The 27,901-nt window shown below is 52.1% G+C and overlaps 2 protein-coding genes across 8 annotated transcripts in view; both read left to right on the top strand.

Moving 5' to 3' along the window:
- Window positions 1–9,165, top strand: part of TANGO2 (transport and golgi organization 2 homolog) — a 36,564-nt gene extending 27,399 nt beyond the window's left edge. For 3 of the 6 annotated variants that reach the window (XM_043559360.1, XM_043559358.1, XM_043559364.1), the window contains 5 exons: window positions 1,714–1,784; window positions 4,466–4,507; window positions 4,850–5,003; window positions 6,472–6,576; window positions 8,125–9,165. In XM_043559360.1, coding sequence (XP_043415295.1) covers window positions 1,714–1,784; window positions 4,466–4,507; window positions 4,850–5,003; window positions 6,472–6,576; window positions 8,125–8,245 — 493 coding nt within the window. In that variant the 3' untranslated portion in view covers window positions 8,246–9,165. Of the gene's footprint in view, window positions 1–1,713; window positions 1,785–4,465; window positions 4,508–4,849; window positions 5,004–6,471; window positions 6,577–8,124 lie in introns of those variants that run through there. The other 3 variants (XM_043559362.1, XM_043559359.1, XM_043559361.1) reach the window with 2 other exon arrangements.
- Window positions 9,166–14,715: 5,550 nt separating this feature from the next.
- The window catches only part of DGCR8 (DGCR8 microprocessor complex subunit), a 35,429-nt gene continuing 22,243 nt past the window's right edge, over window positions 14,716–27,901 (top strand). Inside the window, exons 1-7 of one of the 2 annotated variants that reach the window (XM_043559350.1) lie at window positions 14,716–14,998; window positions 19,686–20,686; window positions 21,164–21,323; window positions 23,431–23,573; window positions 23,736–24,018; window positions 26,612–26,809; window positions 27,071–27,172. In XM_043559350.1, coding sequence (XP_043415285.1) covers window positions 19,967–20,686; window positions 21,164–21,323; window positions 23,431–23,573; window positions 23,736–24,018; window positions 26,612–26,809; window positions 27,071–27,172 — 1,606 coding nt within the window. In that variant the 5' untranslated portion in view covers window positions 14,716–14,998; window positions 19,686–19,966. Of the gene's footprint in view, window positions 14,999–15,241; window positions 15,362–19,685; window positions 20,687–21,163; window positions 21,324–23,430; window positions 23,574–23,735; window positions 24,019–26,611; window positions 26,810–27,070; window positions 27,173–27,901 lie in introns of those variants that run through there. The other variant, XM_043559349.1, reaches the window with a different exon arrangement.

The following is a 27,901-nucleotide window of genomic DNA, read 5'->3' as shown; positions in this document are numbered from 1 at the left end:
ATAGCCCGACAAGGTGGGTAGGGTGTCCTGTGCTCCCTTCCACAGGACTTGTACGTCAGAGATGTGGCCCAGGAACTGTAGGCGTTTTGTGTATTTTGCCCTTCGGTGAAGTGGGCATCCATCTCTCACATTCTCCCTCCCTGCTGCCCTCTCCTTGTGTGCCCCTGCTGCCAATGCCCCAGAGGTCAGTGGAGGTCATCAGTTTCCATCAGGGTAGGTGGTCAGTGCCCCATGGTTTGCCAATGACCAGATGCCTGTCCTGAGCCTGTTTCCTTCTACAAGGAGCCCTAGGCCCACTGTGCTTTAATTGTCCACTGCATGTGGACACACACCTGCCGCGTGGATAGTCGCATTGATGTAGAGGCTAAAGTGTCCATGGGAGGAGGTGGGTGCTGGCACGGACACTTGTTCCCTTGCCCTCCATGCTCCCCCTGTACAGGGACCACTTTGCCTATCTGTCGTTCTGTGTACATCTGATCCAGTCTGGGAGACCAGTAGCCCAGCAGGACTTGGTGCTCAGCAGCCATGTCAAGTGGCTGGGTGATGAGGGCCCTGTGCTCTGAGTGGATGCATGCATGGGCAGGTGGCTCCTATAGGTAGGACTTGGGCCCATCAGTGCCTGAACAGCTCTCCTGGCTCCTGGGGCCACAGGGTTGGACCATATCTCCCTAGACACAGCCCTCAAGGACAGGTGGCAGCCAGGGGAACCCAGCGGGTTATTCCCAAGGGCCAGGTGTGCAGGGCAGAGGCCAGAGGGAGTCAGCGGTAACCAAGCAGCCCTGGCGATAGGTGCCGGGAAGAAGTCAGGGCCGAGAAGAAAAGAATCCCATCATCATTATAGCTGGTCCCTAACCAGGCATGGGGAGAGTTGGTGTCCAATCCATGGGTCTTCATGCTTTCTAGGTTTTTGCCTACAAACAAAATTCCTGAAGTCATTAGTCAGATATCTTAAGAAATGAGCCAGCGGCTGTGGGGAGGAAAAAGATGAGCAGAATGTGAAGCCATGTGGGGCCAGAGTGGGCATTGCCGGTGGAACTCCCCGGCAGCCCCACCTGGTCTTTGCGATTGTTCATCTTGAAGGCTCAGGTCCCATGTGTGGTGGTCTCCGTGCCTCCAGGAGGGCGGCTCACAGGCCAGGAAGAGTCCTTCTCCAGTTTGCAGAGAAGGCAATTCTAAGTCTTAGTAGCAAGATTTGCTATGGTATTTAGTAGGAGTGGGAACATTTTCAGCTCTGAGCACTTTGAACTATTTTTAAATGTACATGCAGTGCATGAAAGTAGGCAAATGTGATCTTTGATGCTTTGTTCTGAAGCCTCTGTTACCCTGGGGCATCCCTCTCTGTCTGGAGGTATCCAGAGATGAGCTGTGGGTGGTGACTGGTGTTTATGGGTACAGAGCAGTTATCGACACATGAGCCTGCAAGTACCCATGCCACGGGAGCATTCAATGAGGCAGGAGGGTCTTTTAGATGCTGTCCCTCCCAGGCTGCTCCCAAGCCATTGGTCCCTGCAGTGAGCCGGGAGTCAGGAGCCAGGAGACTCAAAGTGCCTACCTGAGAGGCCCCTGAGAGGCTGGAGCCCTGACTAGCTCCTGCCCTGGCTATGGCGAGCCATTGTCCCTGTGCTGGGAATGGGGCCATGGGGATTGCCAGGCAGTAAGAGATCAGAACCCCGCATGGCTCCCTTCTGACCCTCTCTCTCCTCCTGTCTACAGCACAGAGAAGGGAGATGTCGTTTGCTACTATGGAAACCGGGGGGAGCCTGAACCTGTCGTCCTGGCACCAGGTAAGCCTGCTCTGGTGGGTGGTGACAAAGTGGGGGCTGCTTCTATAGGGACACCTGTATACTTTTCAGAGCCTGGGTTCCTGTCACATTTCTCTCCTGGGACTATGCTCTTCTGCTGTTCGTGTATCTTATGGCCCCAGAGTCCACATGTCAGGCTGCCTACAGCCAAGGCCACCTGCCCACAGCTTAAGCCTTCCCTAGCACTGAGCTCTTGACTGCCAGAGAGAATCAAAAACTAAGAGGCAAAAAAGGACACAGGCCCCTCTTACCTTTCTTACACAGGCCCCTCTTACAATTCTATGCATTGGCCCAGAGGCCTTTGTGGAAGCATCTGGAAAGCACCCCTGTGATGCCCTCCCTCAGTTTATCGTACTTGAGATTCTGTGACTGGAGATGCTTGTTTTCTGCTCAAGAAAGGAAGGATGGGATAGAGGGAGGGAGGGAAATCATTTCAAATACATCATGTTGTTTCCTTGAGCTTGACCTTGCCTGATCCGTGTCACTTTTTTTGAATAGCAGCTTTGTTGGGGGGCCTGGGTAGCTCAGTCTATTGGGCATCCGACTTCAGCTCAGGTCATGATCTCATGTTCCATGAGTTCGAGCTCCGCGTCAGGCACTGTGCTGACAGCTCAGAGCCTGGAGCCTGCTTCAGATTCTGTGTCTCCTTCTCTTTCTGCCCCCGCTCACACCCTGTTCCCCCGCCCTCAAAACATAAATAAACATCAAAAAAAATGTAAATAGAAGCTTTGTTGAGATATAATTCATGTATCATACAATTTACTCATTTTAACTGTACCATTCAGTAGGTTTGAGTCTATTCTCAAAGGTGTGCAATTATCATACCTGCTGTTGAACTGTTATTGAATTCTGTCACATTTTCATCACCCTAAAGGGAAACCCCCATCCCCATTAGCATTTACCCCCCACTCTTCCTACCCCTCAGCCCTAGGGAGACGCAGAATCCAAAGCAGGCTCCAGGCTCTGAGCTGTCAGCACAGAGCCCAATGCGGGGCTCGAACTCACTAACTGTGAGATCATGACCTGAGCTGATGTCGGATGCTCAAACAACTGAGCCACCCAGGCACCCCTCTTTCTTTCTTTCTTTCTTTTTTTTTTTTTTTTTAAGTTTATTTATGTTTTGAGAGAGAGAGAGAGACAGAGAATACCAAATAGGCTCCACACTGTCAGTGTTGAGCCTCATGTGGGGCCCAGACTCACAGACTATGAGATCATGACCTGGGCCAAAGTTGGGTGTTTAACCGACTAAGCCACCCAGGCGTCCCCCACTAAGCTACTTTCTGTCTCTGTAGATCTGCTTGTTCTAGATATTTCATATAAATGCAATCATACAATATGTGGCCTTTTGTGACTGGCTTCTTTCATACCATCATGTTTTCAATGTCCATCCATGTTGTAGCATGAATTAAGGCTTCATTCCTTTTTGCAGCTGAATAATAATTCCGTTGCCCAGATATTCTATATGTTGTTTCTCCATTCATCTGGTTGATGGACACTCAGGTTGCTTTCACCTTTTGGCTGTTGTGGGTAATGCTGCCGTGAACACTTGTTACAAGTTTTTGTGGGGACCCGTGTTTTCATCTTTCTTGTTTTTATACCTAGGAATGGAATTTCTGGGTGGTAAGGCCCCTGTGTAGCCTCTTTTGGGAGCTGCCAAACTGTTTTCCAAAGTAGCTGCACCATTTATGTTCTCCTTAGCAGCATGTGAGTTTCCGATTTTTCCACATCCTCACCAACAGTTGTTATTGTCTTTTTTTTTTTAATGTTTATTTTTGAGAGAAAGACAGAGCATGAGTGGGGGAGGAACAGAGGGAGAGGGAGACAGAGGATCTGAAGCAGGCTCCACGCTGACAGCAGAGAGCCTGATGTGGGGCTTGAGCCCATGAACTGTGAGATCACTACCTGAGCCGAAGTCAGATGCTCAACTGACTGAGCCACCCAGGTGCCCCGTCTGTCTTTTTGATTATAGCCACCCTAGTGGATATGAAGTATCTTATGGTGGTTTCGATTTGTGTTTCTCTGATGGCAAATGATACTGAGCCTCTTTTCGTGTACTTATAATTCATTTATCTGTCTTCTTTAGTCCTTTGCCCATTTTTTAAAATTGGGTTCTTTGTATTTTTATTATTGAGTTGTTTTTTTTATTTTTAATTTTTTTTGCATTAAAAAAAAAACTAGTTGCTCTTGATGGATAAAGCACAATGATAACCCAGCCTGGTGGCCCAGCAGAGCCAGGGCTGTCTTCCTTGGAGGTGGCTATGGCCACCTCAGACTTAGTTGAGATCCTCACCTGAAAGCTTGTGGCTCCGTGTCCTCAGTGCATCTTTCAGGGTGCATGACTCCGAGTTCACCTGCCACTGCTGCCTGCGGCTCCAGGGGCCTCTTCACTTCAAGGCCGTGCCTCTCCTTTTTTTGACATGAGAAACCCTTTTCTTTCTTGTCACACATTCTTTTAACCCACTGAGAACTTGTTCGGAGAAAGTAGTGCTGAGACTCTATGGCTCCCCCTTCAGGGTCCTGGCCAGTATAGAGTAGAGGTGGGCCCTGCCCACTCTCACTGAGCGAGGCTCTTGTGATGTTAGCAGGCTCCCTAACCGCTGACATATCCAGCACGTACCCCTCTGGCCTCAGGTTGCTGATTCTCCCACCCTTGACCTTCTCAGGTGGATCCATACCTTGCAGCTTTTTCCAGCTTAGAGATGGCGGTGAGATGGGGAGATGGTTCCTTCTTGAGTATCCCCTTGCCTGTGCCCAGTCGGAATTTAGGTTGTCTATTCCCTATTATTCTGCCTATCAAGGCCACTTGACACCTGTGCCTCAAGGTCTCCTGTGAATGCCCTGCTGTGTTGAGTTCTCCACTCCTTGCCACACAGACGGGTCAGAAATACACATAGAGAAGGTGCTAGAGTATGGGGTGGCCTGGCCTCAGTACCCCCGGACCATACTCTTGGCCCCTTGCCCAGGGTGGGTAGGTGGGTGGGTGGGAGTTTACCCTGAATTCAGACAGTGAGGTCTCTGCACCGGCTGGAGTGTCCCCCTTTCTGCAGGGACCTATGGACTAAGCAATGCACTGCTGGAGACACCCTGGAGGAAGCTGTGCTTTGGAAAGCAGCTCTTCCTGGAGGCCGTGGAGCGGAGCCAGGAGCTGCCCAAGGATGCCCTCATCGCCCAGCTCCTGCACGTGCTCAACAATGATGAGGCGTGAGTGGGCAGGTCCAGCTGGGGCAATCAGAGCATCCCTCTTCTGCCCTAGCCCTGGAGATAGAGTCAGGCAGGCTCTCCTGTCCTTGGAGGCTCATGGAAGGGACTGGGACACGTTCCTCACCCTGGGGTAGCCTGTACGGACACACTGTTCTTTGCTCCTCTCCTACCTGCTCCCCTCCTGGGCCATTGCACTTGGAAGCTCAGTGCTCTCAGAGGCTTGATGCAGGCCTTTGTGGGACAGAGAGTAGCTGGAGGTTCCCCGCGTCCGCACACAGCTACTGGGAGATTGTAGAAAGCTCCCCAGTAGTTCGCAAACCACAGAAACAAGCAGACGACCTAGGAGTATGTCATGAAGTTAACTGTCCTTTCAACATGCTGTCCTATCAGTGCTGTGGCACAGACATGCCTGTCCCACGAATTGCCTGGGGGAAAGTTGCCCCTGACCTGACTTCCTTCAGGCACTTCAGTGGCCTCTGCACAGGGCACCTGCCCTAGGGACACCACCCTCTGGTGTGTCTTGACCATCAGCTGGGGGTCAGAGGTGCTGGCAAGCTACCTTCCTCCCATTCAGTAATGTGGCCCATACTCAGGCCAGGCCACTATCCTGCCCAGATGCCCCGTAGCCCCTCAGAGGAGCCTCCACGGGCTGCCTCCCACTCTTCTCTCCTGGGACCCTCCTGGCCCCTTGCTTACTCTCCCTCTCTTCTCCAAACCACGAACCACGGCTCCTTCTGCTTCAGCACAGCTGCCCCTCAGGAAAGTCCTACTTGGGCTGGCCCAGCATCCTATGCTCAGCTGCAAGTCCACGTGGCCCTTGGTCACTGTCTGCCATCCCCTCTGGCCTGAAATGGGGTCCTGGCTGCCTGGATTGACAGCTGTGGTCCCCGCACCAGCTTCAGTGGCTGGTAAGCCACAGGGCTTGAATGGGCTCCTGTCACATGGAGGGATGCCCGTGGGGTACCTCTTGGAGTAGGCAGGGAGTGTGTGGGGCCAGTGACTCCCTCAGCCAGGCCCCCACCCCTAGCACCCCAACCACTCAAACCTCACCAAGACAGGAAGGTGAGTTTGCTCCGGGAGATGGCTTCTGTCCTTCCTGTGGGTGGCCCTGTACAGCTCTGACTAGATGGACCCCTGCCATTTGCAGATTCATCAGAGCCTTCCCCAGTGCTCAGCTCATAGGTGCTCATGTCCCTGGGTCCTAGGGAAGGCTCCTGGTGGTTCTGGAAGGGGGACTGGCCCGGCAATCACTATCTGGCAGCCGGGGCTCAATGATGGAGTCCTGAATAAAAAATTGGACTGAGATTTGAGGCCTTCAGTAGGAAAGTGCACAGAACAGCCCTCATGGATTCCCCAACCACTTCGTGAAGCTGGTGGGCTCCTTAGGCACCTCAGGCTTTGAGGACATCAGGAGGGGCTGCAGGTTGGGTGGGTGGAGGCAATGGTGACCCCTCCTCTTTCCTTCCAGGCAGCTGCCAGATCCAGCTATTGAGGACCAGGGCAGGGAGTATGTGCAGCCCTTTCTGAGCAAGTACGCAGCTGTGTGTGTGCGCTGCCCAGGCTATGGCACCAGGTACGAGGGGCTGCTGGGTGTGTTCAGTCCTGTCCCATGAGGAACCCGGCCTTCCCTCAACTCTATGGATCCCAGAGCCTCTGCCCTGTCTAAAAGCAGGTGCTATTTCAGCTTGGGGGGTTGTGGGGCCAGCAGATACCACATTACTTAATGTTAGCATGAAATGCCTGCTGGCTCCCATGGGTGCTGCAAGAATAGTTCCTGGGCTGTTTCCTGCTCCCTACACAGCCATAGGGGAGCTGGGATGGCTACGGGCACCCTTGGGTTGGCAAATCCCTGTGGGCGCAGAGGTCCCACTGCCCAGCACTTCCCCTCGCTCGCCCTATGTCCTTGAGCCTGTCACATTCCCTGTGTGACCAGGGCAGGGATTATTAGGTCATCTCAGCCTGGGGACATCACCTAATGGAAGGGCAACTACTAGTCTCAGCTGCAAGGAGAGAATGCCTGGGAGGGAGGAGCTGTTGGCATCAGTGTCTCCTGTGCCAACAAGTTCCTTCCCTGTCTCTCCCTCCTGGGCAGAGGAAGATTGGCTCCGTGTGTGTCAGGGAGGCCCAGTCCACCCATGTGGTTCTGCCCAGGGTAGCCCATATGCTATACTTGGACCTGCCTGGGAAGTACAGAAGAGGGTAGGCTTCTGGACCAGCCAGGATGCTCCAGGAGTGCGCACCTGGCCCACCTGGCCTATAGGCCGACTGTAGCCGTGTGCACAGCCACATCTGCCTGGACTTGGCTTACACCAGGCCCCGTGGGTACCAGCCTCCTTCCAGGCTGGAAGCTTGCTGTGACTATGATGGATAGGCCAAGCTCTTGGGGGCCCACAGCCGTAAGGACTCAGGGATGGGGTGCTTGGGTGGTGGCAAGTGCTGAGTGATGCCAGGGTTATGTCACATGTACTCTGAGTGCATGGCGATGTTGCAAGTATGCTTGGTGTTCGGGTTCAGGTCAGCCCAAGTCGTCCATCCTCTAGGAAACGACAACTTCAAGCCCTCTAGCTGGGGGATAGGATGGTAGGCAGGGTCAGGGTGGTGTCAGTGTCCAGCACTGATGCTCCAGCACTCGAGTGTTATAGACTTGAATGGTGGTCTTTCCATTGGGCAGGCTTTTCCCTTGGCAAGTGGCAGGGCATCAGTTTTTTTCAAGCTTGTCCTCTGTCATAGACTTATTTTCTTATTTTCCTGCTCATGTGTACTCGTGTGCATGAGGCAGAGTGCCAGGTCTGCTCCCTGGCTGAGTGTGTGGCTGCTGGGTCCAGCTGCAGCTGGACCAGTCTTCAGCATGTGTGTGCCCATCCTGGGTGTTGGCCTGTGCTCGGCTGCTCAGGGACCTGGTGCCTGCCCTCTGTCAGGGGGAGACAGGTGCTGACTAAGTGAGGTATGGCCTTGGGGAGGGCTGGCAGGAGGAGAGAAGGTGCACTGAGCATTTGGGATGGGTAGTGGGGAAGGAGGACAGGAGAGAGTTCCCGGTGACTGAGGCCTCATTTGGGGCTCTGACAGGCAGGCAGGAGGCTGAGGGCAGAGGGCTAAACGTGGGCCCCTTGCTCTCTTTCAGAACCAACACAGTCATCCTCGTGGATGCGGACGGGCATGTGACCTTCACAGAACGTAGCATGCTGGACAAGGACCCCTCCTGCTGGGAGACCAGCACCCACGAGTTCAAGCTGCAGAGCTAACCCTTCCCCCTGGATGTGGCCACTGGGCTCCAGGAAGGCCCTGCCTCAAGGGCTAGTATGGATAGGAACTATCACATGTACTGCCTGTGACTTGGCCAGCATCCCCCAGGACCAGGGTCCTCTGGTGTTTGTGTGACCTGTCTGTGTTGTCATGTCCAGCTCAGGGTCCACCCTCATGCCAGTGGGAGTGACAGAGTCACATGGCCAGGTCTGAGGGGGGCTCAGGTGTGCTATGCATGTGTGAAGGTACCTGGGCCTACCCCCTGCCCAAGCACAGAGGCACATACTCAAGGCACATGTTTCCACGCATACCTGCAGGTGCATGGTCACACACACACACGCACATGCACATATGAGCAACAGAGAGGTACACACACACACTCCCAGGCATACCCACACATGCGTGCCACACAGGCAGAGGTGTGCCTCTCACATCCACATGTGCTTCTGGCTAGTGGGTCTTTGCTTTGACCAAAACAACAGGAGTAGACTGTTGTTTAAGAGTGGCTCCTCTCCTGGGTGTAGTCCACTTCTGGACAACCAGACTTGCTCTTAGAGAGGAGAGGCCCCATTTGGAATGAGAAATGAGAACAACTCCAGAAGAACCTGCTTTCATAACAGAAGCACCGCCTGGTTGGTTGTCCTTTGTGCTCTGGGGGATCTCCTATGTGCATGGGGTGGTCCTGTGGGGGAGGGGAGCGGTCTTGCATGCACCAGGGGTCCTGTGTATGCTGAAACACTTTGCCAGGCTCTCAGGCACCTACTTGCCTGCCCACTGGGGTCATGGGTCCTGAGCAGGCCCATCTCAGCGATGGGACACAGCCAACCCTTTCTATTTCCCTTCTCCTTGGGGAGTCGGACTTCATAGGAATCTGTCCTTGAACATGAGACCTTGATAATAAAACTCTGAGGTGTGGTGAGTCCGTGCATTTCAGATCCTTGTGTGATGGGGGGACAGCTGTGCAGGGGATCAGTGGGGTTGCTCTCCTGGCCTGCAGGAGCTGCCAAGACATTTTCTTCAGAAGGAGCCTCTTCCCACTTTCTTCTTTTGCTCATGGGTTCCTGAGCATCATGATGGAAACCTGAGGGTTCGTTGACCTGTCCATCCATCTGTCCTTGGGCAGAGGCTGGGGTCTGAGAGAGCTTGTGTGTATGGGACACGGTAGGTACCAGATACAGGGCCTCCTGAGCTGGGCTGAGGAACCGGGGACTCATCTGGGTGAAGAGGAACCTCCTGAGAGTATAGTGTGATCAAGCCTGCACTTGGGGTGGACTGTGGAGGCCAGGGGATGGTAGGAAGGAGTGGGTTTCAGGGCAAGAGGACAAGTGGAGTGTCTCTTAACCCCAGGATCCTGGTTTTGGACAAGCACTTGGGAATTCTTGTCCCTGGCCCCAGCTGAGCATCAAGGAGTCCCACGTGTGTCCAGTGCTGAGACCCAGACTTCCATTGCCTTTGCATCTGACCCCCAACTTGGCCTTTTCAGAGCCAATGAGAGCTTGGGGTAGGGTGTGGACCTGCACTGGGTCCTACTTGCCTCCTCAACCCTTCCCTCTTACCATCTCAAGCACCCCTCAGGGGCCCAATGTCCTCCTTGGCTCATTTTGAACTCAGAGGAAAAGTGTCTGAGCATGGTCAAGTTTGAATGGGATCCCCAGCAGCAGCATAGCCCATGCCTGCAGGCCCAGGGGTAAACTGGCCCCAAGTCCCACGTTTGCTGGTTGAGCCGTACTGAGCTAGGCTCCTAGCCTGGGTACTCCTGATGCCCTTCGTCTGCCTCAGTGGGCCATGCCACATCATGGACCAGTGCTCCACACCAGCACTCACCCTGGCCAGGCGTGTCGGCCCTCATGGGGCACCACTGGGCTGGTGCAAAGCCATCTGAAGACTTTCCTAGTTGTTTGCCTCTACCCAAGGACAGGGCCTGCATGGGATACTCCTGCCCTCAGCCTGTCCTGAGCTCCCCAAGGGCCTGAGCCCTCTGAAGATAGGGCAGCCCAAGATGTAGTTCTATCATTATGGGTTGAGTTGTGTGCCCCCTGAAAGATCTGTTGGTGTCCTAGTGCCCGTGCCTCAGAATGTGACCTTTATTAGGGTCTTTACAGAAGTAATCAAGATAAAATGAAGTCATTAGGGTGGGCCCTAATCCATTATGACTGATGTCCGTATCAAAAAGGGAAAATTTGGACACAGGGACAGGCATGCATGCAGGCAGAATGGCCTATAAAGACGAGCTATGCTGTGTCATGCTAAGAAACTACCAGAAGCTGAGAGAGACCTGGAACAGATCCTTCCCTGGTGCCTTCCAAGGGAGCGTGGCCCTGCTGACACCTTAATCTCAGACTTCTGGCCTCCAGAACTGTGAGACAATAAATTTCTGTGGTTTAAGCCACTCATTTGTGGTACTTTGTTATGGCACTCTAGCAAACTAATACAATTGTGACCTTCGCTCTACAGATGAGGAAATTGAAGCTTGGGGAGATACCATAATAGTGTGTCAGTCCCCTGGCAGGTGGGAAGGCAGAGTCATGAGGCCAGGAAGGAGCAGGATGAGGACAAGGTACATCCTGGGGTGTCTTCCCTTGGGCCATGGCCCTCCCATGTTGGTCTCATCTGCTGCCCTGCACCACCCCCATCACCTCACTTACCTTGCCCTTGCCCCTGCCCCTACCCTTGGCCATGCTTTCTGCACAGCTCCTGCCCCGGGGCCTTTGCACTTGCTGTCCCTTCTGGTTGAAGAACTCTTCTGCCCCTATATCCAAACCACACTCTCCCTCACATCGTGCAACTCTTTGGTAAAGTCTTGGGAGGCATCCCATCTAAAGTTGCAATCTGCCTTGCCTTGGTCCCTGCTCTATTTTCTATAGTGGTTAGCACTGTAACATGCTATACATTTTGCTTGATTATTTCTTGAATGCCTCCCTGTCAGAATGAGAGCTCCAGGAAGGCAAGGCCTTTCCTCTTTTGCCCATCACTGTATCCTCATGCTCAGGCCAAGTAGACATTTGAGCCAAGTATGACATTGCTGGCACTTCCCAAACTGCCATTCATTTAGGCCTTGAAGTGAGACCCTTTTGCAGTTAGAAGGGACCCTAGGAAACTATCCCTTCTAGAAGTGCTTTTGACATGCCACACGGAAGACTTGGACCTGACCTTGGCATAGCTTAGCTAGTCCTCTCTGCTCATCACCAGATGCATCAGATCCCTGAGTCCCCTGTATGGGTCCTCTTTTCCCAGATGGATGGGGAATTCACTGCCTCTTCAGATGCCCCTTCCTAGATGAGCTGCTTCTGCTCTCTAGCTCTGAACAGCCAGTTGAGGTATGTTGGCATGGAGTCTGAGGTGTGGAGCTGACCAATATGGAAGCCAAATCTGTAAGTAAACAAGACCAGTCCAGGAATGCAGCTTGGCCTTGGGGCTTGTCTTGGCAGGTCTGAGCTGCTGGCCTTCTACCTGCAGAGACACCCTCCCATCCCTCTCCCTCCCCCCACAACCCCTCCTCTGCCCCCCACCAACACCTGGTTTTTTGGTCTCATCTGCCAGCAGATAGCATCATCTAGGCTCTTTAGGAGATACCTGGCTCATGGGTGAGTTGGGCTCAGGTGGAAACAGGAACCCAGAGAGAAAAGTTTCCTCCCACAGCTTGGGCTAGAGTTCCAGCTTCTAGGCATCCATCTGAGGATGGAGTCAGATGGAGACTGTGGGAAGCCAGCTGTAGTGTGTCTGAGGTCTCAAGGCTGAGGCAACTTGCCAAGCAAATGACAAAGTGTGGAGAGGTTGCTAAGGCTGGATGGTGCCATGCCAATGGTTCCTATGAGCTCTGACCACTGGGCCGGGGCCAGCAGCTTGCCCAGCCACAGGGAAGCTGGCCTCCCTTGGCCAAGTCCAGGAGCCAGAACCTCATGGGGCTCGTTCACATTTTATTGTGAAGTAGCTTGTGCTAACCACTGGAGCAGCCAGGTGAACAGAAAAGGGGTAGGAAGGGACGGATGAGCCTGGGTAGGCCTCTAGCTTCCTCACCTGCAATACTCTCTCTCACCACCTTTTTGTTTTTGTTTTTCAAGTTTATTTTTTAGTAATCTCTACATCCCACATGGGGCTTGAACTCACAACCCTGAGATCAAGAGTCACATGCTCTTCTGACTGAGCCAGTCAGGTGCCCCTTTCCCTACCTTTTAAAATATTTTCATTTTGAAATGATTTCAACTTAACTAAAACCTTGAAAAAACAGAACAAAATATTCCAGTGTCCTTCACCCCAGTCCCCCAACTATTAACACCCTATCACTAGCTCTAGTAATATGATTACGACCAGGAAATTAGTGTTGATATAATACCACCAGCTACCACCTACTTTGAATTTTTTTGTTTTTAAAAAAAAATTTTTTTTTAACGTTTATTTATTTTTGAGACAGAGAGACAGAGCATGAATGGGGGAGGGTCAGAGAGAGGGAGACACAGAATCTGAAACAGGCTCCAGGCTCCGAGCTGTCAGCACAGAGCCCGATGCGGGGCTCGAACTCACAGACCGTGAGATCATGACCTGAGCCGAAGTCGGATGCTTAACCGACTGAGCCACCCAGGCGCCCCGAATTTTTTTTGTTTTTAATTTGAGAGAGAGGAGAGAGAGAGAAAGAGAGAGAGAGAGAGAGAGAGAGAGAGAGAGAGAGAGAGAGGGCAGAGGGAGAGGAAGAGAATCTTAAGCAGGATCCACCCTGGGATCATGACCTGAGCTGAAATCAAGAGTCAACTGCTCAACAGACTGAGCCACCCGGGTGCCCCAGATCTTATTTGAATTTTACCGGTTGTTCCACTTATATCCCTTTCCTGAGTCAGGTTCCAATACAGGGTCATGATCCCACATCACACTTAGTTGTGTCTCCTGTAATCGAAGACAGCTTCTCAGCGTATCTTTGACTTGAATGATCTTGACACGTGAAAAGCACCTGCCAATTTTTTTGTAGAATGTACCTCATTTGGGTCTGATCTTTCTTCATTCAGGTTTTGTCTTTTGGGTAGAAATACCCACAAGTCAGTCATGCATGTCCCTTCAAGAGGCCCACAATATGTCCCTTTGCTGGTGCTGACTTTTGTCTTTATTTTTATTGAGGTTTCATTAGTATACCACAGAAGGTACATTTTAAAAAATGTTTTATTTGTTTTTGAGAGACAGAGAGAGAGAGAGAGAGAGAGAGAAAATGCAAGTGGGGGAGGGGCAGAGAGAGAGGGAGACAGAATCCGAGGCAGGCTCCAGGCTCTGAGCTCTCAGCAGAGAGCCCTACCTGGGGCTTGAACCCACGAACCATGAGATCATGACCTGAGCTGAAATCCTAAGCTGAAGTCGGACTTAACAGACTGGGCTACCCAGGAGCCCTTAGAAGGTACATCTTTAAAATGTAAATTTTATGTTTGGAAGTGTATACATTTGCTGGTGATCTCTTTCATTTGGCTAGGTGGTGTCTCAGGTTTTTCTCCACTGCAGTTACTATTTTACCTTTGAAATTAGTGTCTCGGGGAGAAACTTTGCAGCTCCGTAAAACAACAAAAAAAGTCCGTGCCAGTTCTCACACTTTTGCCCGCTATTTTTAGCATCCATGGCTTTTGTCTGCAGGTTTGTGCAGGCTGCCAAAAGGGAGATGTTCTATTTCCATTTATTCACTGGAATTCTGGTCTAAGGATAAACTGTCTCTTCTCCCATTTTACTCATACCCTCCCTTTTCTTAAGTTTCTGAAACGGTGTGTGTTATTACCGAGTGGAAAAATGCCGGACAGTTTAGCATATGTCTGTTTTTGTTTTTTTTTTCCTAACGATTATGTTTAATGGTTTTAATTGGAGACGTGTAATGCCGGTCTGTGTACTGTGTCGTCCGCATTATCTAACAAAAAAATTTTAACGTCTATTTATCTTTGAGAGAAACAGAGTGAAAGCGGGGGAAGGGCAGAGAGAGAGAGAGAGAGAGAGAGAGAGAGAGAGAGACAGAATCCTAAGCGGGGTCCAGGCTCAGAGCTGTCAGCAGAGAGAGAGAGAGAGAGAGAGAGAGAGAGAGAGACAGACAGACAGAATCCTAAGCGGGGTCCAGGCTCAGAGCTGTCAGCATAGAGGTCCACGCGAGGCTCGAACCCACGAACCGTGAGATCATGACCTGAGCTGAAGTCAGAGGCTTAACCGACTCAGCCACCCAGGCACCCCCATTTTTTTTTTTCCAATGTTTTCCTCCGCAGGATCTAAAGCAGCTAGGCGCCCTGTGCTCCCGGCGCTTCCCGCGCTCTCCCGTTCCCGGCATCCTCTGTGCTCCTCCTTCCCCCGGCATTCCCTGCGCTTCCCGCGCTCTCCTGTTCCCGGCATTCCCCGCGCTCCCCGTTCCCGGCACTCCTCGCGGCCGCCGCCCTCCGCACGGCGAGCCCCGCCCAGGAGGCGACCGTTAGCGCGGCCGGGGCCTGAGCGCCTGGTTCCGCCCACGCGGCCGCGCTATTGGGCCTAGCGCCGTGGCCGCTAGCGCTGCGCTTCGCCGATTGGCAGCCTCCGCAGCCCGCTCGGCGGTACCCCCAATGCGGGGTGGCCGCGCGCAGGGATTGGCCGCGAGCCGCCAAGGCCCTCCCTCTGCTCGCCCCGCGCGGCAGGCGGGTCCCGCCGACCGGAGAGAGCTTGGGCGGCCTTTCTAGATAGCGGTATCCGTGGCGGTAGCGGCCAGGCCGTGAGGGTCTCCCTGCTTTGGTCGGGCTGCGGGCAGCTCGGGCAGGCCGCGGGTGCTGGAGGTAGGTGCGGGGCGCGAGGGGCGCCCCGCGGGGTCGGGGCGGGCGCTGCGGCCTGCGCGAGGGCGCGCCCTTCCCCTCCCTCCTTCTCGGGCCGAGGGCTAAGGGCCCGGGCAGCGAGGCGGGGCGGGGCGGGAGGGCGCGAGGCGGGGCAGCCACGCGGAGTCCCAGCCTTTGTGAAGCATCATGGCCGCGGGCCCCAGAACGCGAGGCGAAGGTCCCGCCGTTGGGGGTGGAGGGGGGGCGGGCCCCAGGCCCAGGTGACGCCGACTCCGGTCGCTCTCCCGCGCGGGTAAACAGCCCGAATGAAAAGAGGCCCCTTGCCCTGTGGGCCCGAAGGTGTAGCGTCGCTTTCAGGCGGGAAAGGTATGAACAAGAGTAGTGTTCGCCCAGGACCCTGCCGGGTGTAACAGTTTGGGAAATCTGAAAAGTCGCCCAAGTCTTTTTCTCCACCAAATGCTCATGGATTGAGTGTCACGTAGATGGACGGATTGTGGTTGTGTTGTAACAATGGTCGTGGTAAAAATAAACGGAGCGGGGCAACCTGTTGATAGTGATACCTGTCAAGTATCATTCGATGGACTTGGGTTGCTCATGGTAGGAATTTGATTTGCTGTTCTGCATGCTTGCATGTACCTTGTTATCTGATGCACGGCAGTCCAGGCTAGGGCTGGTGACTGTGAGGACAACCACCAGGTGGAGACCCTCTGTTTCCTGGCCGCAGACTGGACTCCCAGTCACGGGGCTTTTGGCAGACTGGCCCAAACCCTGCCGCAGGCTGTCACTCACCAAAGAGAGTGAATGGCCAGTCAGCGGTGCGCCTGTGAGTACAGGATGTGAGGTCTGTTAGAGGATGACAAAAGGAATGGATGAGGTCATACTGCTGCTGGGTTGGGCGGGAGGCTGCAGTGTGAGAGGCTTGACCGAAAGGCAGCAGCCCCAGCATTGTACATCACAGCTGCTGCCTTGATGGCCACCCCAGCAAGTGGACTTCAGTGAAGGGTGTTATCCAAGCCTGTTGGTTTTACCCTATGTGCCAGGGATCCAGGGGAGCCTGCTGCGAGTCTCCTGATGGCTCACAGTCCACTTGGCAAGCAAGGTTTACGTCCATGTGTTCAGTCAGCTGAAGCAGTAGTGGGGCCGATGGCAGGAGTCACTCTTTGAGCCCCTTTACGGCCAGGCACTCTGTAGGGCACTTCCTGGGGATGATTTTATAATCTGACCATGACCTTGGGGGTAGGAAGCCTGAATTTCACTGGTTTGCCTGGTCTTGGTCCCTCATAGTAGTTGCCCTCCCCTTTTTGGTGGTCTCATCCAGGTTCCTGGCTTTAATGCCCTCTTCCTGACATCTCCCATTGCCTTCTCCAGCCCAGGCCTCCCTTCTGAGCTGCTGCCTCTTCCATGTCTCCATGTATTACTTTGATGTCAAGTAGCCACGTCCAAAAACCAAACCCTGATCTTCACCCACCCCACAACATTTCTCATGCTGCCTTCATCTCCTCAATGCATGACAGCTTTGTTCTTGAGTTTAGAGTCACCTGGAGTCCTCTCTTAGGCTTCCGTGCAACACTCAGGACCATTTCTTAACACCTCCAGCTTATCATGCTACTCTGAACTGCCTGGTGAGCCTCTTAGTTCTTCTCTTTGCTCTCACCCTTGCTCTTCCCTCTACTCGCCCATGGTAGTTTTTCTGGACACAGAATGGTACTTTTAAACTGTAAGATAGTGTAAAACCAAGGAAGTGAGGAGGGGAGCCACCTAGCCTGGGTGGTAAAGCAGCTTCACTACTTTCTAGCTGTGTGACCTTGAGCAAGTTGCTTAACCTTTCTGTCTTTAACCTCTCTCCGTGCTTTGTGAGAATGCCTAACACTCTTAGAACAGGGCCTGGCTGAGGGTTGGCCGCCACTGCTGTCCTTGGATCATGTGACCTCACTGCTTGGACCCTCCTGTCCAGTAGCCCATCTCTCAAGATAAGGGCTACAGTTCTTGTCTCACTTCACCCTTCAGCACACTGCTTTTACCTGCACTTCTGCCCCAGGGCCTTTGTTCTTCTCTGTTACCTGGAACATCCCCTCCTCCCACCCACCTAGTTCACTCTCTTCTGCCTACAGATGGACTCTGGCTGTGCAGCCTTTAGTCTGCCCTTTCTGAAACTGCTTCCCCTCCCCCAACTCCTTGCTTTGTTTTCTCTGGAATACTTCTCACCTTTTCTTGGTTGTTTGTCCATCTCTCCTGCTAAAATGTGAGCTCTGTGGGGCAGAGATTTTGTCCATTGTGTCTTTAGCATCTAGAATGGTTACATGTGCCACATGGAAAGCATTCAGCAAACACTTGTTGAGAGAACAAGCTTACTAGAGGAAAGTAAGGAACTTACCCAAGACAGCTCCATTGTGAGCTCTGAACCTTGAGCTGCTGCCCGCCCCCTCCCCCCCCCACCAAGGGCTGGGCAGGCTTTCCTGATCTCTCAGGGAGAAAGAACGGTCTCTTTCTCTACAGCTCTCTGACTCCACCTTCTGTACCTCTTCCAGGGTTATTATCATCTTTGCTTTGTGCTTTGATCCTGGCAGCTGCTTGGCCTTATAACATGGTGGCAGGTGTCCTCGTCCTGTACCACCCATTGTTTTCAACCCCCCTCCCCCTGCCATTTTCAGCCCCTAGAAGCACAGATTGGTTCTTGATCTGTGTTCTGTAGTACTGAACATGCTGACCTGTCTGTCCTTCTCTGAAATGATCTTTGTTGGTTGCCAGGAGACTGGCCTTATTACACTTGGTGCTCCTCCTGCCTGTTCGGTTGTAGCCACCTTAGCGTTTACCGCAGGTCTGTGTCTTGTTATCCACATGCTGTATTCCCTTGATCTTTAGCACCTTTAACAGATACACCTTTGGGGGAAGTATCATTAAATTTCCATTGAATTCAGAAATGTAAGGACATCTTAGAATCTAGGAAAACAAGAGTGACAGCTCAGTGGTCATGGCCCTTCCAACTGCATCCAGGCGGTGGGGACCTTGTTTCTTGTTCGTGGTAGTACATCCCTTAGAGTAGATGGCCAGTGAATATTGATTGAATGAATTAATTAAATCTAAACAAATCTCTGGTTTTTACTTTGCATCACCTTGAAACTACAACCACCATGCTCTAGTCCTTCACTGTAAACTTCTTAAATGTGTGATGTCTGCTGTCTTCTGTTCTATCTGTGCAGCCAGTCAAGCTGCCCTGGGTGGGCATGGGCATGCATGTGCATATCTGCACCCATATGCATGGCATGTTCATGCGTGTGTGTGTCAGCATGGCGTGGGAGTGTGTGTGCATACACATTTGCGTCTGCACGTGCTTCTCCTGCTTTGATGTCTGGCCCTCCCACGGACCTCTCGGTTTTTGGATTGTCCCTCTGACCTGCCTTTTCATGTCATCCGTTTTGTTGTCCTTTCTCTGAAGGGAAGCTTCCCAGAGTGGCATCCTCAACCCTCTTCTTGGTCTATGTTGCTTCTCTGGGCAGCCTCTCTCCTGTGATTTTGGCAACTACCACCTCGCTGATGTGTTCTGTCTGGCCTTCTGTTTCTGGGCCAGTCACAGTTGCAGAGCTGCCGCCTCAGACCTGTTGGACAGGTCTGCCTGGAGGCTCCGTCCATTCTCCTCTGCAGGCTTCTGCCTGAATACTGGAACACGGGGGACCCTCCAGGGGAGAAGCCTCATTCACCTTCAGTTCCCTCTTGTCTCTGCTCTCCACCTCTGCACGGTCAGCAGTGTGGTCAGTTCTGTGTCTTCACTGTTCTTGAGGGCTCCAGCCCTGTCAGCAGAGCCTCTTTCACACCTTTGTCCTCTGGCTTGGAGGACTGCCTTGTATACCTTGGGCATAGGCACTGGGCCTGGCACAGCAGTCAGTCCCCTTTTTCAAATAGGGACTGAGTTGTGGTGTGTGAATCACTTGACCCTTGGTGGCTCCTTATTGCCCCCAGGATGGAGCCAGGCCCCAGATGGCACCCAGGACTTCCTGTGCCTTGGCTCCAGCTGTCTCCTGAGGCTCCCCCGACCGACCCTGGCCAGGTTCCCTTCCCCACAGCCACCACCCCCTCCTCTACTGGGAACAGAACCATGCCACCTCTGGCGACCTCAGCACGCTGCATCACTGTCCCGGTCCACGTGCCACCTTGTGGGCCCAGGAGAGCCCTGGGGTCCCTGGGTAGCAGAGCGCCTGGCCGTATCTCTGAGGCCCTAGTGCCGCAGAGTTGAGCTGAGGGTCTCGCACTCGCCCTCTGACTGACCCAGCCCTAGCAGGTGAGTGGATCCATGTCGCTCTGATGGCCAGAGGGAGGCCACACACCTTATGTGTATTCTGGAAAGGGCAGCCTTGCACCGCGAGCTTGCTTACCTAATAAACTGAGTTAGGGGAATGCTGCGGTGAAGTTTAGCCTAGTTTTTTAAAATCTTTTGAGTGTTAAGATAATACTGTTTTTGTGCTTCTGAAGTAGGAATTACAGTGGACAATTAATATATTTAACTTTGGACTTAAATTATAATTTAGGTTTTGAAGGAAAAGCATAGAGCTAATTTGTTTCGAAACCTAGAAGGTTCTCTAAGGCAGTAGTATTTTAAGTTCTTTACTACACTGTTAATAGCACTTGGTTCTCAGTGCCAGTGAAGCAGAAGGTTTCTGTCATTTTGTGACGATGTTTTTAAATCTCTTTGCAGGTGGAAGAAGAAAGGTGCCACTTTGGCATGAAGACAGACTCGCTTAGTCGTCAGTCATTTAAGCTGAGTGCATTGTGATTTCCAATAATTGAGGCAGTGGTTCTAAAAGCTGTCTACATTAATGAAAAGAGCAATGTGGCCAGCTTGACTAAGCCGCCAGCGTGTGCAGTGCGGGCAGGACGGTACCCGGGTCTCAACGGACTTGTGCATGTTAGCTGTATAGATTTATGTAAGGTTTTTTAAAACTCTGGTCTTTTAAAATAGTCTTAACCACTTTTACTATGGAGACATATGAGAGTCCCTCTCCTCTCCCGCGTGAGCCCGCAGGAGAAGCAGTGATGGAGAACCGAGCTTGCCCCCTCCAAGCGCTGCCCCGTGAACAGTCTCCACCACCTCCCCTGCAAACGTCCAGTGATGCAGAGGTAATGGACGTTGGCTCTGGTGGTGATGGACAGGCCGAATCCCCTGCTGAGGACCCGCTCAACTTCTACGGAGCTTCTCTTCTCTCCAAAGGATCCTACTCTAAGGCCCGCCTCCTCATAGACCCGAACTGTAGTGGCCACAGCCCGCGCACCGCCCGGCACGCACCTGCGGTCCGGAAGTTCTCCCCTGACCTTAAGTTGCTTAAGGATGTAAAGATTAGCGTGAGCTTTACCGAGAGCTGCAGGAGTAAGGACAGGAAGGTGCTGTACACAGGAGTGGAGCGCGACGCTCGCGCAGATTGCGGTCTGGCCCTTAGCCCTGTCAGTGGAGACGTGCATGCTTGTCCTTTTGGCGGGAGTGTTGGGAACGGGGTAGGCGTAGGGGGTGAGAGTGCTGATAAGAAGGATGAGGAGAATGAGCTGGATCAGGAAAAGAGAGTGGAGTACGCAGTGCTCGATGAGTTAGAAGATTTTACTGACAATTTGGAGCTAGATGAAGAAGGAGCAGGCGGGTTCACGGCTAAAGCAATCGTGCAGAGAGACAGAGTGGATGAAGAGGCCTTGAACTTCTCCTATGAGGTATGTCGGCGACCCCTCCTTTGGAGCACTCTTAGCAAAACCCAAAGAGAGGTGTTGGGAACTGCAGCATCTTTTGAAAGCTGATGTTGCAGAGGAAAAAACAAAAACAAAAACCCGTATGAGGTGGAATGACGTTAATGTGGAAAAGAAAAAGCCGTAAGAAGTCCAGGTTTTTAAGTTTTCCAAAGGTTTGGCTGAGCAGTCGACCTTGTACTCTATGCAACCTGAGTTGGAAGGTGCTGCTGAGAAGCACTTCCTGGTGGGATGTGTACCTGTATCAAGCATCAAGCATGTTGGTTGCAGTTGTCAGTTTCATCCTGTTTGTTTTTCAGATGATCACGCAACATAAAGGCATACCGAGGCCCCACTTGAGAGTGCCTCATTTCTGTGTCTGTTCTCACTAATGCTGTTAAATTTGCCTACGGTACAGGAACGCGGGCTCCGGGGGCCATGGTGTCTGAACAGCATGTTTTGCAGGATGATTTTGACAACGATGTCGATGCTCTGCTGGAAGAGGGCCTTTGTGCTCCCAAAAAGAGGCGAATGGAAGAGAAATATGGAGGAGACAGTGACCATCCGTCTGATGGAGAGACAAGTGTGCAGCCAATGATGACCAAGATTAAAACAGTGCTAAAAAGTAAGTCAGCAGGTTAGAAAGTAGTGTGTTTGTGGGACAGCAGAAGTGTAGGTTTGAGAGCCCTCGGGTGCCAGGTGGTGGTCTGGGCAGTGGGCACTTATTTGATGGAGGATGGCCATGTCTGATGAAGGGGAAACAGATAAGACACAAGGATGTAACAGATGCATGACAACCCAGGGGCAGGTTGGGGTGTCTGCTGTGGATACACACCACAGAGCGGCTGGTGTTGTGGAGAGGAATGGGGAGGGCACTTCTGATGGGGTGAGGAGGAGGGAATGTTGCATGCTGGGAGATGACAAGATAGGCAACTAGAGGGTGTGGAGGCTGAGGCCAGAGGCAGGTACAGCACCACGGCAGGGGATGGTTGCAGTCTGGGTTCTGGATTCAGTAGAGGCAAAGGTATTCCGAAGCCGCACTTGGTTTTTGGGGGTGGTGGAGGGAGTTGGGAGGCACCCAGTGACATGCTTGTGCTGCTGCTTTGCCAGTGTGGTATAGGTATAAGAGAAGTCGGTGTCAGTTTCTAGCTTTCCTGGCCTGGAGGTACCTGTGAGTGTCCAGGTGGAGATTAGGCAGTGGAAAGGGGCTGAACAGATGCATGGGGACTTGGGCACACAGTTGAGACCTTAGGCTGGGGGCCGGGTTGCAGAAAGTGGCCTGGTGTGATGGGAGGAAATTGAGGGGTCGGTGGTGTCCTGTCTCTGACTACAGAGTGGACGTGTCAGCAGTGCTGGCTGCTGGCATGTGTCTGCCTGGGTTAGCTAGTGGTTGGAACAGGATGGGTGTTGGGTTTATCAGCTGTAGATGGGGATAAGCCTAGGGCCTCAGCTTCTGGGAAGAAGGGGTGTGGGGGCAGTCTTTACTTCGGTGCCTCCGGAGATTTGCTTTGTACTCTTTCTGTGGTTTCAGCAATCTGAGCAGAGAAAGTCCTGTTCATCCTGAGTGGCCCACAGGTTCACAATATGCCTGTGACTGCAGGCATGCCACTTGGCCTGCCTGCACTGGGCAGTCCTGTACCTTTCTCTCTGCAGCCTTCTCCACCTCACCCACCTGGCAGCCTGCCCCATAGTGCAGCCTCCCAGGAGCTGCAGCATGGGCCTCATGCTCACAGGGGGCGTGTGAGCTGCATGTGAGCTCTTCAGATGGCTGGGCCAACTTTATGACTGCTGGTTGTCGCAGATGAGTGATCCAGGTGCACCTGCCAGTAGTGCCATGTATTGCCATGTTCTAGTATCAGGTCAGGGGTTAGCACTGCCGGGTGGGGACCTGGCACTGGGATACCACTCCCTTTACCATGAGAGTCCCTGGTGCCATTTTATTGTATGTATATTTTTTAGATTTCATTTGCTTTTTTCCTTTTGTTTCTAAATTTCTTACTTGCACCCAGTACCTGTAAGATAATTAAGTTTCCGTTGAATCTTTGTGCTTTTCCCAGTAACCAGGCCTGTCAGTGGCAGATGTCAAGTGGGTAACAAGTCTTGAGTCTTTTTCTATGACTGCATGTTTACATGCTTTAGCAAGAACTGATTTAGAAATTTATGAATTGTGTTTCACATGCTAGTGAGAGCATGCAGCTTAGGTACAATGAAGGCATGTTATCCAGTCACAGGGAGCAGTGGTCGACAGACATGTAATTTATTAGCAAAGCTAACCCAGTCCCTGGGGTGCCTCTGGCCACAGCCAAGGCAGGCAGTGAGGAATTAATGCCCTTGATGCCCACAGCTGTGCAGGCAGCAGCTGAGGCTATGGCTTGTGTCTTATAGAATCTCATCCCAGGCTCCTTCATGCACCACATGCTGTTCTAGGTCTAAGAGTACAGCAGTGAACAAGGTGGACAGCTTCCTGTGTTGAGGAGGTACTTAGGTTCTATGGGTTAGAGCTATGTAAACACAACATTGAGAGCAGAGTTTCATGCATAGGAGGTGCTGAGCAGCAGATGGGGCTGGGACAGGCTCTGAGGAGGGCAGGGTACTCCCCTACTCTCCTAGTTCTTAGAGGTTTTTTTCAATACTTGGTTGGCTTTACTGTTCTCATCTGCTTGTAATTTTGAAGACTTCCATAACTCGGAGAGTTTTTGAAGTGATTGTGGGATGTTCTTGTCTTTATGTAGGTCGTGGCCGTCCTCCTACGGAACCGTTGCCTGATGGATGGATCATGACATTCCATAACTCTGGAGTCCCCGTGTACCTACACAGAGAGTCTCGGGTGGTCACCTGGTCCAGGCCGTACTTCCTGGGAACGGGAAGCATACGGGTAGGGGATGCATCAGTCATGAATTTAGTCTTGTAAGTTTGCAGACTGAACACACACATGTTGCACTTGCATCGTAGCCAAGCAGAGGCAGGTGGAAGGCATCGGATGTTCAGACCTTTGGGGTCATCCTTGTAATCTGTGTTGCAATTTCACTATCCGCAGAAACATGATCCTCCTCTGAGTAGCATTCCCTGTCTGCATTATAAGAAAATGAAGGATAATGAGGAAAGAGAGCAAAACAGTGAGCTTGCCCCCAGTGGGGAAGTGTCCCCTGTCAAGCCGCTGAGCCGATCTGCGGAGCTGGAGTTCCCCCTGGAAGAGCCTGACTCCATGGGAGCTGACTCAGGGCCCCCTGATGAGAAGGACCCGCTGGGGGCTGAGGCTGCCCCTGGGGCCCTGGGGCAGGTGAAGGCAAAGGTCGAGGTGTGCAAGGATGAATCAGTTGGTAAGTTTCCTTCCTTCCTTGTTGGTTGGGACCCATCTGCAGGGATGTGGCTATATTCCACGCCTTCCCTTCAATTACATTCCTACTGCTGAAGGCCACTTGTTCCTAGTTATGTTTGTGAGAAAGGGGCTTCTGGGGACCTGTGTCCACTCTTATGTGGCTAGAAAGGTGCGTCTCCCTGATCTTAGAACCCACCTGGTCTGCAGGCCCCATATGGCCAGTGCTGCCACAGAGGTGGCTACAGTCAGTGCAGATCGGCCTTTTTCTCCAGTCACTTTTGTGACCTTTCCTGAAATTCTGGTTTTTCAGCAGGATGTGCTCTCCTGGCATTGTTTTGATTTACCTTGATGGGCTCAGAGTGAGCTTCATCAATCCATGGACTCAGCACTGGGGGATGACCACTATTCTGTGGACATTTCCTGCTTCAGTCCCACTATTGTTTTTGGCTGTGTTGGTGTTTCTCTTCTTTTTTTGTGTTTTTTAGCCTAGGCCTCCCCATTCAGTTTCTTTTTTTTTTTTTTTAATGTTTATTTTTGAGAGAGAGAGAGAGAGACAAAGTGAGAATGGGGAAGAGGGAGAGAGAGAAGGAGACATAGAATCCGAAGGAGGCTCCAGGCCCTGAGCTGTCAGCGTAGAGCCTGACGCGGGCTCGAACTCATGAACTGAGAGATAATGACCTGAGCCAAAGTTGGCTGTTCAACGGACTGAGCCACTTAGGCGCCCCTAGGCTTCCTCATTCAACTCTTAGTTTGTCTCTATAGTGGTGGCAGATCTGTTTCAGCCCACCTGCTGAATCTCATTTCAAGGAGGACTTTGTGTTTTTGAGGATTTTTGGTAATTGCTGTTTGGATATTGTCAGTATTGCTGCCCAGCCTGTCTTGTAACTCTTATGTATGAGGAGCCTAGAAGAGCTGGGGTCAGGGGAGCACCACTGCTGAAGAAGGGGAGGGTGTCTCAGAGAGGGGTGGCCTCTGTGGAGAGAGGTGTCTGGGGAAAGGCAGGGTGTGTCACTAGCCCCCAGCTTCCCCAGTGGACAGACTGCGTTCTCCCCACACCTGCCTGCCTGCTGTCTCCTTATCCACGTCAGCCTCCCCTGTCTTCTGTCCGGGTGCTGGAGCTTTTCTCAGGACCTAGCTGAAGGGAGCTTTTGCTTTCAGCCTTTATCATAGAGGTTTTATTTTTCATACTATCTTTTAGGCACACATAACACCTGAATGTGTTCCTGTTTTTTTTGAAAACACCTGCCTTTCATTTCTAATTTCATTCCCATGGGAGAGGTTGACCACTTGTACTTGTTGGCAGACTCACTTCCCTGCATTCACATGTAAAGAAATATGTGGTTTTGGTGCATAATTAAGTAGGTGCAGGTACGTTGTTTCACAGCTTTGTGTTTTAACCGTATATTCCTCAGTCTTCACACATGGAACTCCTCCCTCCGCTTCTACCAGCACTACTCTTTGGGCTGGCCATGAGCCATGACAGTCCCTGCCTCAGGGCTTACACTTGAGTAAGAAACCAGTTAGGGGGGCGCCTGGGTGGTGCAGTCGGTTAAGCGTCCGACTTCAGCCAGGTCACGATCTCGCGGTCTGTGAGTTCGAGCCCCGCGTCGGGCTCTGGGCTGATGGCTCAGAGCCTGGAGCCTGTTTCCGATTCTGTGTCTCCCTCTCTCTCTGCCCCTCCCCCGTTCATGCTCTGTCTCTCTCTGTCCCAAAAATAAACGTTGAAAAAAAAAAAAATTAAAAAAAAAAAAAGAAACCAGTTAGGCTGACGTGATTCTCTAGGATGTCCTGGGAGGGAGAGGGGTAGTGGGTGCAACAGTAAAAGCAGGAGGCCCCTGGGAACTTCACTGAGTGGGGTGGGTGGTGAACAGTGGGGATGGGCAGGGACTGTGTGGGGCGAGGCATGACCAGTGTCAAGGCCCAAGCCACCTGCTTGTGTTGCTGAATGTGCTTGCGGCCAGGGTGCCAGAGGGGAGAGGGCAAGGTGTGCACTGGGTGCATAGCGCTTTGGCTGCTGTGTTACCTGTTTTGATACAGGGAAAAAAGGCTTGAAGGCCATCTGATTTTTTGTTTGTTTTTAAAACTTTTTCTTTTTCTCCTTTTTTCTTATTGTTCTTGTTCCAAATAAACTAAAAGAGCATCCTAGAGGTTTGTAACTTGAGTAATTTGAGGAGCTGCCAGAGTGAAGGGACCTGATCCTTTGCTTTCTTTGCTCTTTGAAAGGAAAAGTGAGGGGCGCCTGGGTGGCGCAGTCGGTTAAGCGTCCGACTTCAGCCAGGTCACGATCTCGCGGTCCGTGAGTTCGAGCCCCGCATCAGGCTCTGGGCTGATAGCTCAGAGCCTGGAGCCTGTTTCCGATTCTGTGTCTCCCTCTCTCTCTGCCCCTCCCCCGTTCATGCTCTGTCTCTCTCTGTCCCAAAAATAAATAAATGTTGAAAAAAAAAAAATTTAAAAGAAAGGAAAAGTGAAAGAGTGGGGATGGTGTGGTGGGACCTGTTTGATGGGCAGCCCGTTGCTGCCCTACTCAGTGGGCAAAGAAAACATGACTTTTATGTTGGAAATTAGCAATTTTGTTCTCTGGTAAATCCGCACAGATCTTGAGGAATTTCGGAGCTACTTGGAAAAGCGTTTTGACTTTGAGCAAGTCACTGTGAAGAAATTCAGGACTTGGGCTGAGCGGCGGCAGTTTAACCGAGAAATGAAACGGAAACAGGCAGAGTCTGAGAGGCCCATCTTGCCAGCCAATCAAAAACTCATCACTCTGTCTGTGCAGGATGCACCCACAAAGAAAGGTGAGTTGGGGCTTGTAAATTTTATCATTGGCAGATTGATTATACTGTTGTTTTTCACTTGATGGTCTTAGAACATATGCTTTGTGTGTGAATTGCGTTTACTTCAAAGCTTATGTTTACCCTATGAATGCAGAGGTGCACTGTGTTCATGGTGGTGAGCCCCTAATTGTGAGTGAGTCGCTAACTTGATGGTGCCAGGTCCCAAGTGCTAGCTTGCGGCAGGTCCTCATGCTGTTGCTGAGATAGGCCTTCTTGTCACAGAGTTTGTCATTAACCCCAACGGGAAGTCCGAGGTCTGCATCCTGCACGAGTACATGCAGCGAGTTCTCAAGGTCCGCCCTGTTTATAATTTCTTTGAATGTGGTAAGTTTGACCTCCCCCATCTCAGCCCCGAAGAATCCTACACCTTGCTGGGGTCATGGTTGGGAGGCGGGAACTGACATTAGCCCCACTCTTTGGGATAGGAGTGAAAAGGCAGGGCAGGGAGAAGGGCACTGCAGGTGGGCAGGTCATTTTCACAGTAGTGTGCCCCTTCTGAGGGCCAGTGCTTCTGCTTCCCCTTCCGTTATCCATGCTCCCTCCACCCCCGCCTTCCGTTCATTCCTTCCTCCAAGGAAGGCCTCCCTTGCTGTGTTTCCATCTGCCCCCAGGTGGATGGAGTGGCCTTAGGCCTGCATTTCCCACCAGCTGTTTCCTGTGGCCATCCTCATCACACCTTTGTGAAAACCAGTTTGTCCTTTTCTTGGAAGTCTGAACCCAGGAGTCACGCATTATTTTTCATGTTGTTTCTTTGACTTAACTGCATCTGTGTGTCTCCGCTGCTCACAGCCCTCTGTCCATCTTTCATAGACATTGATCCCTATCCCGGCTTGGCCTCTGGCCTTCTGTTTCCCCTCCAGCTTACGAACCCGTAGTCTCCCATTTCCCAAAATTTTCCTGGCATGCTCTTTGCCTGCTGACCAACCCTTGGCCCTGTCTCCATGCCTCGGGAGCCCCTATCTCTGCCCTCCAGCAGCATCCCTGACCCTGCCTTGTCTTTTGGTGCCAGCAGATTGTATGTATACGTGCGTGCATGCTTTTAATGTCTTGGCA

The sequence above is a fragment of the Prionailurus bengalensis genome, chromosome D3, assembly GCF_016509475.1.
Source record: "Prionailurus bengalensis isolate Pbe53 chromosome D3, Fcat_Pben_1.1_paternal_pri, whole genome shotgun sequence".
Classification (NCBI taxonomy): domain Eukaryota; kingdom Metazoa; phylum Chordata; class Mammalia; order Carnivora; family Felidae; genus Prionailurus; species Prionailurus bengalensis.
The sequence above is the reverse complement of the archived record's forward strand: the minus strand, read 5'-3'. Positions and strand labels throughout refer to the sequence as shown.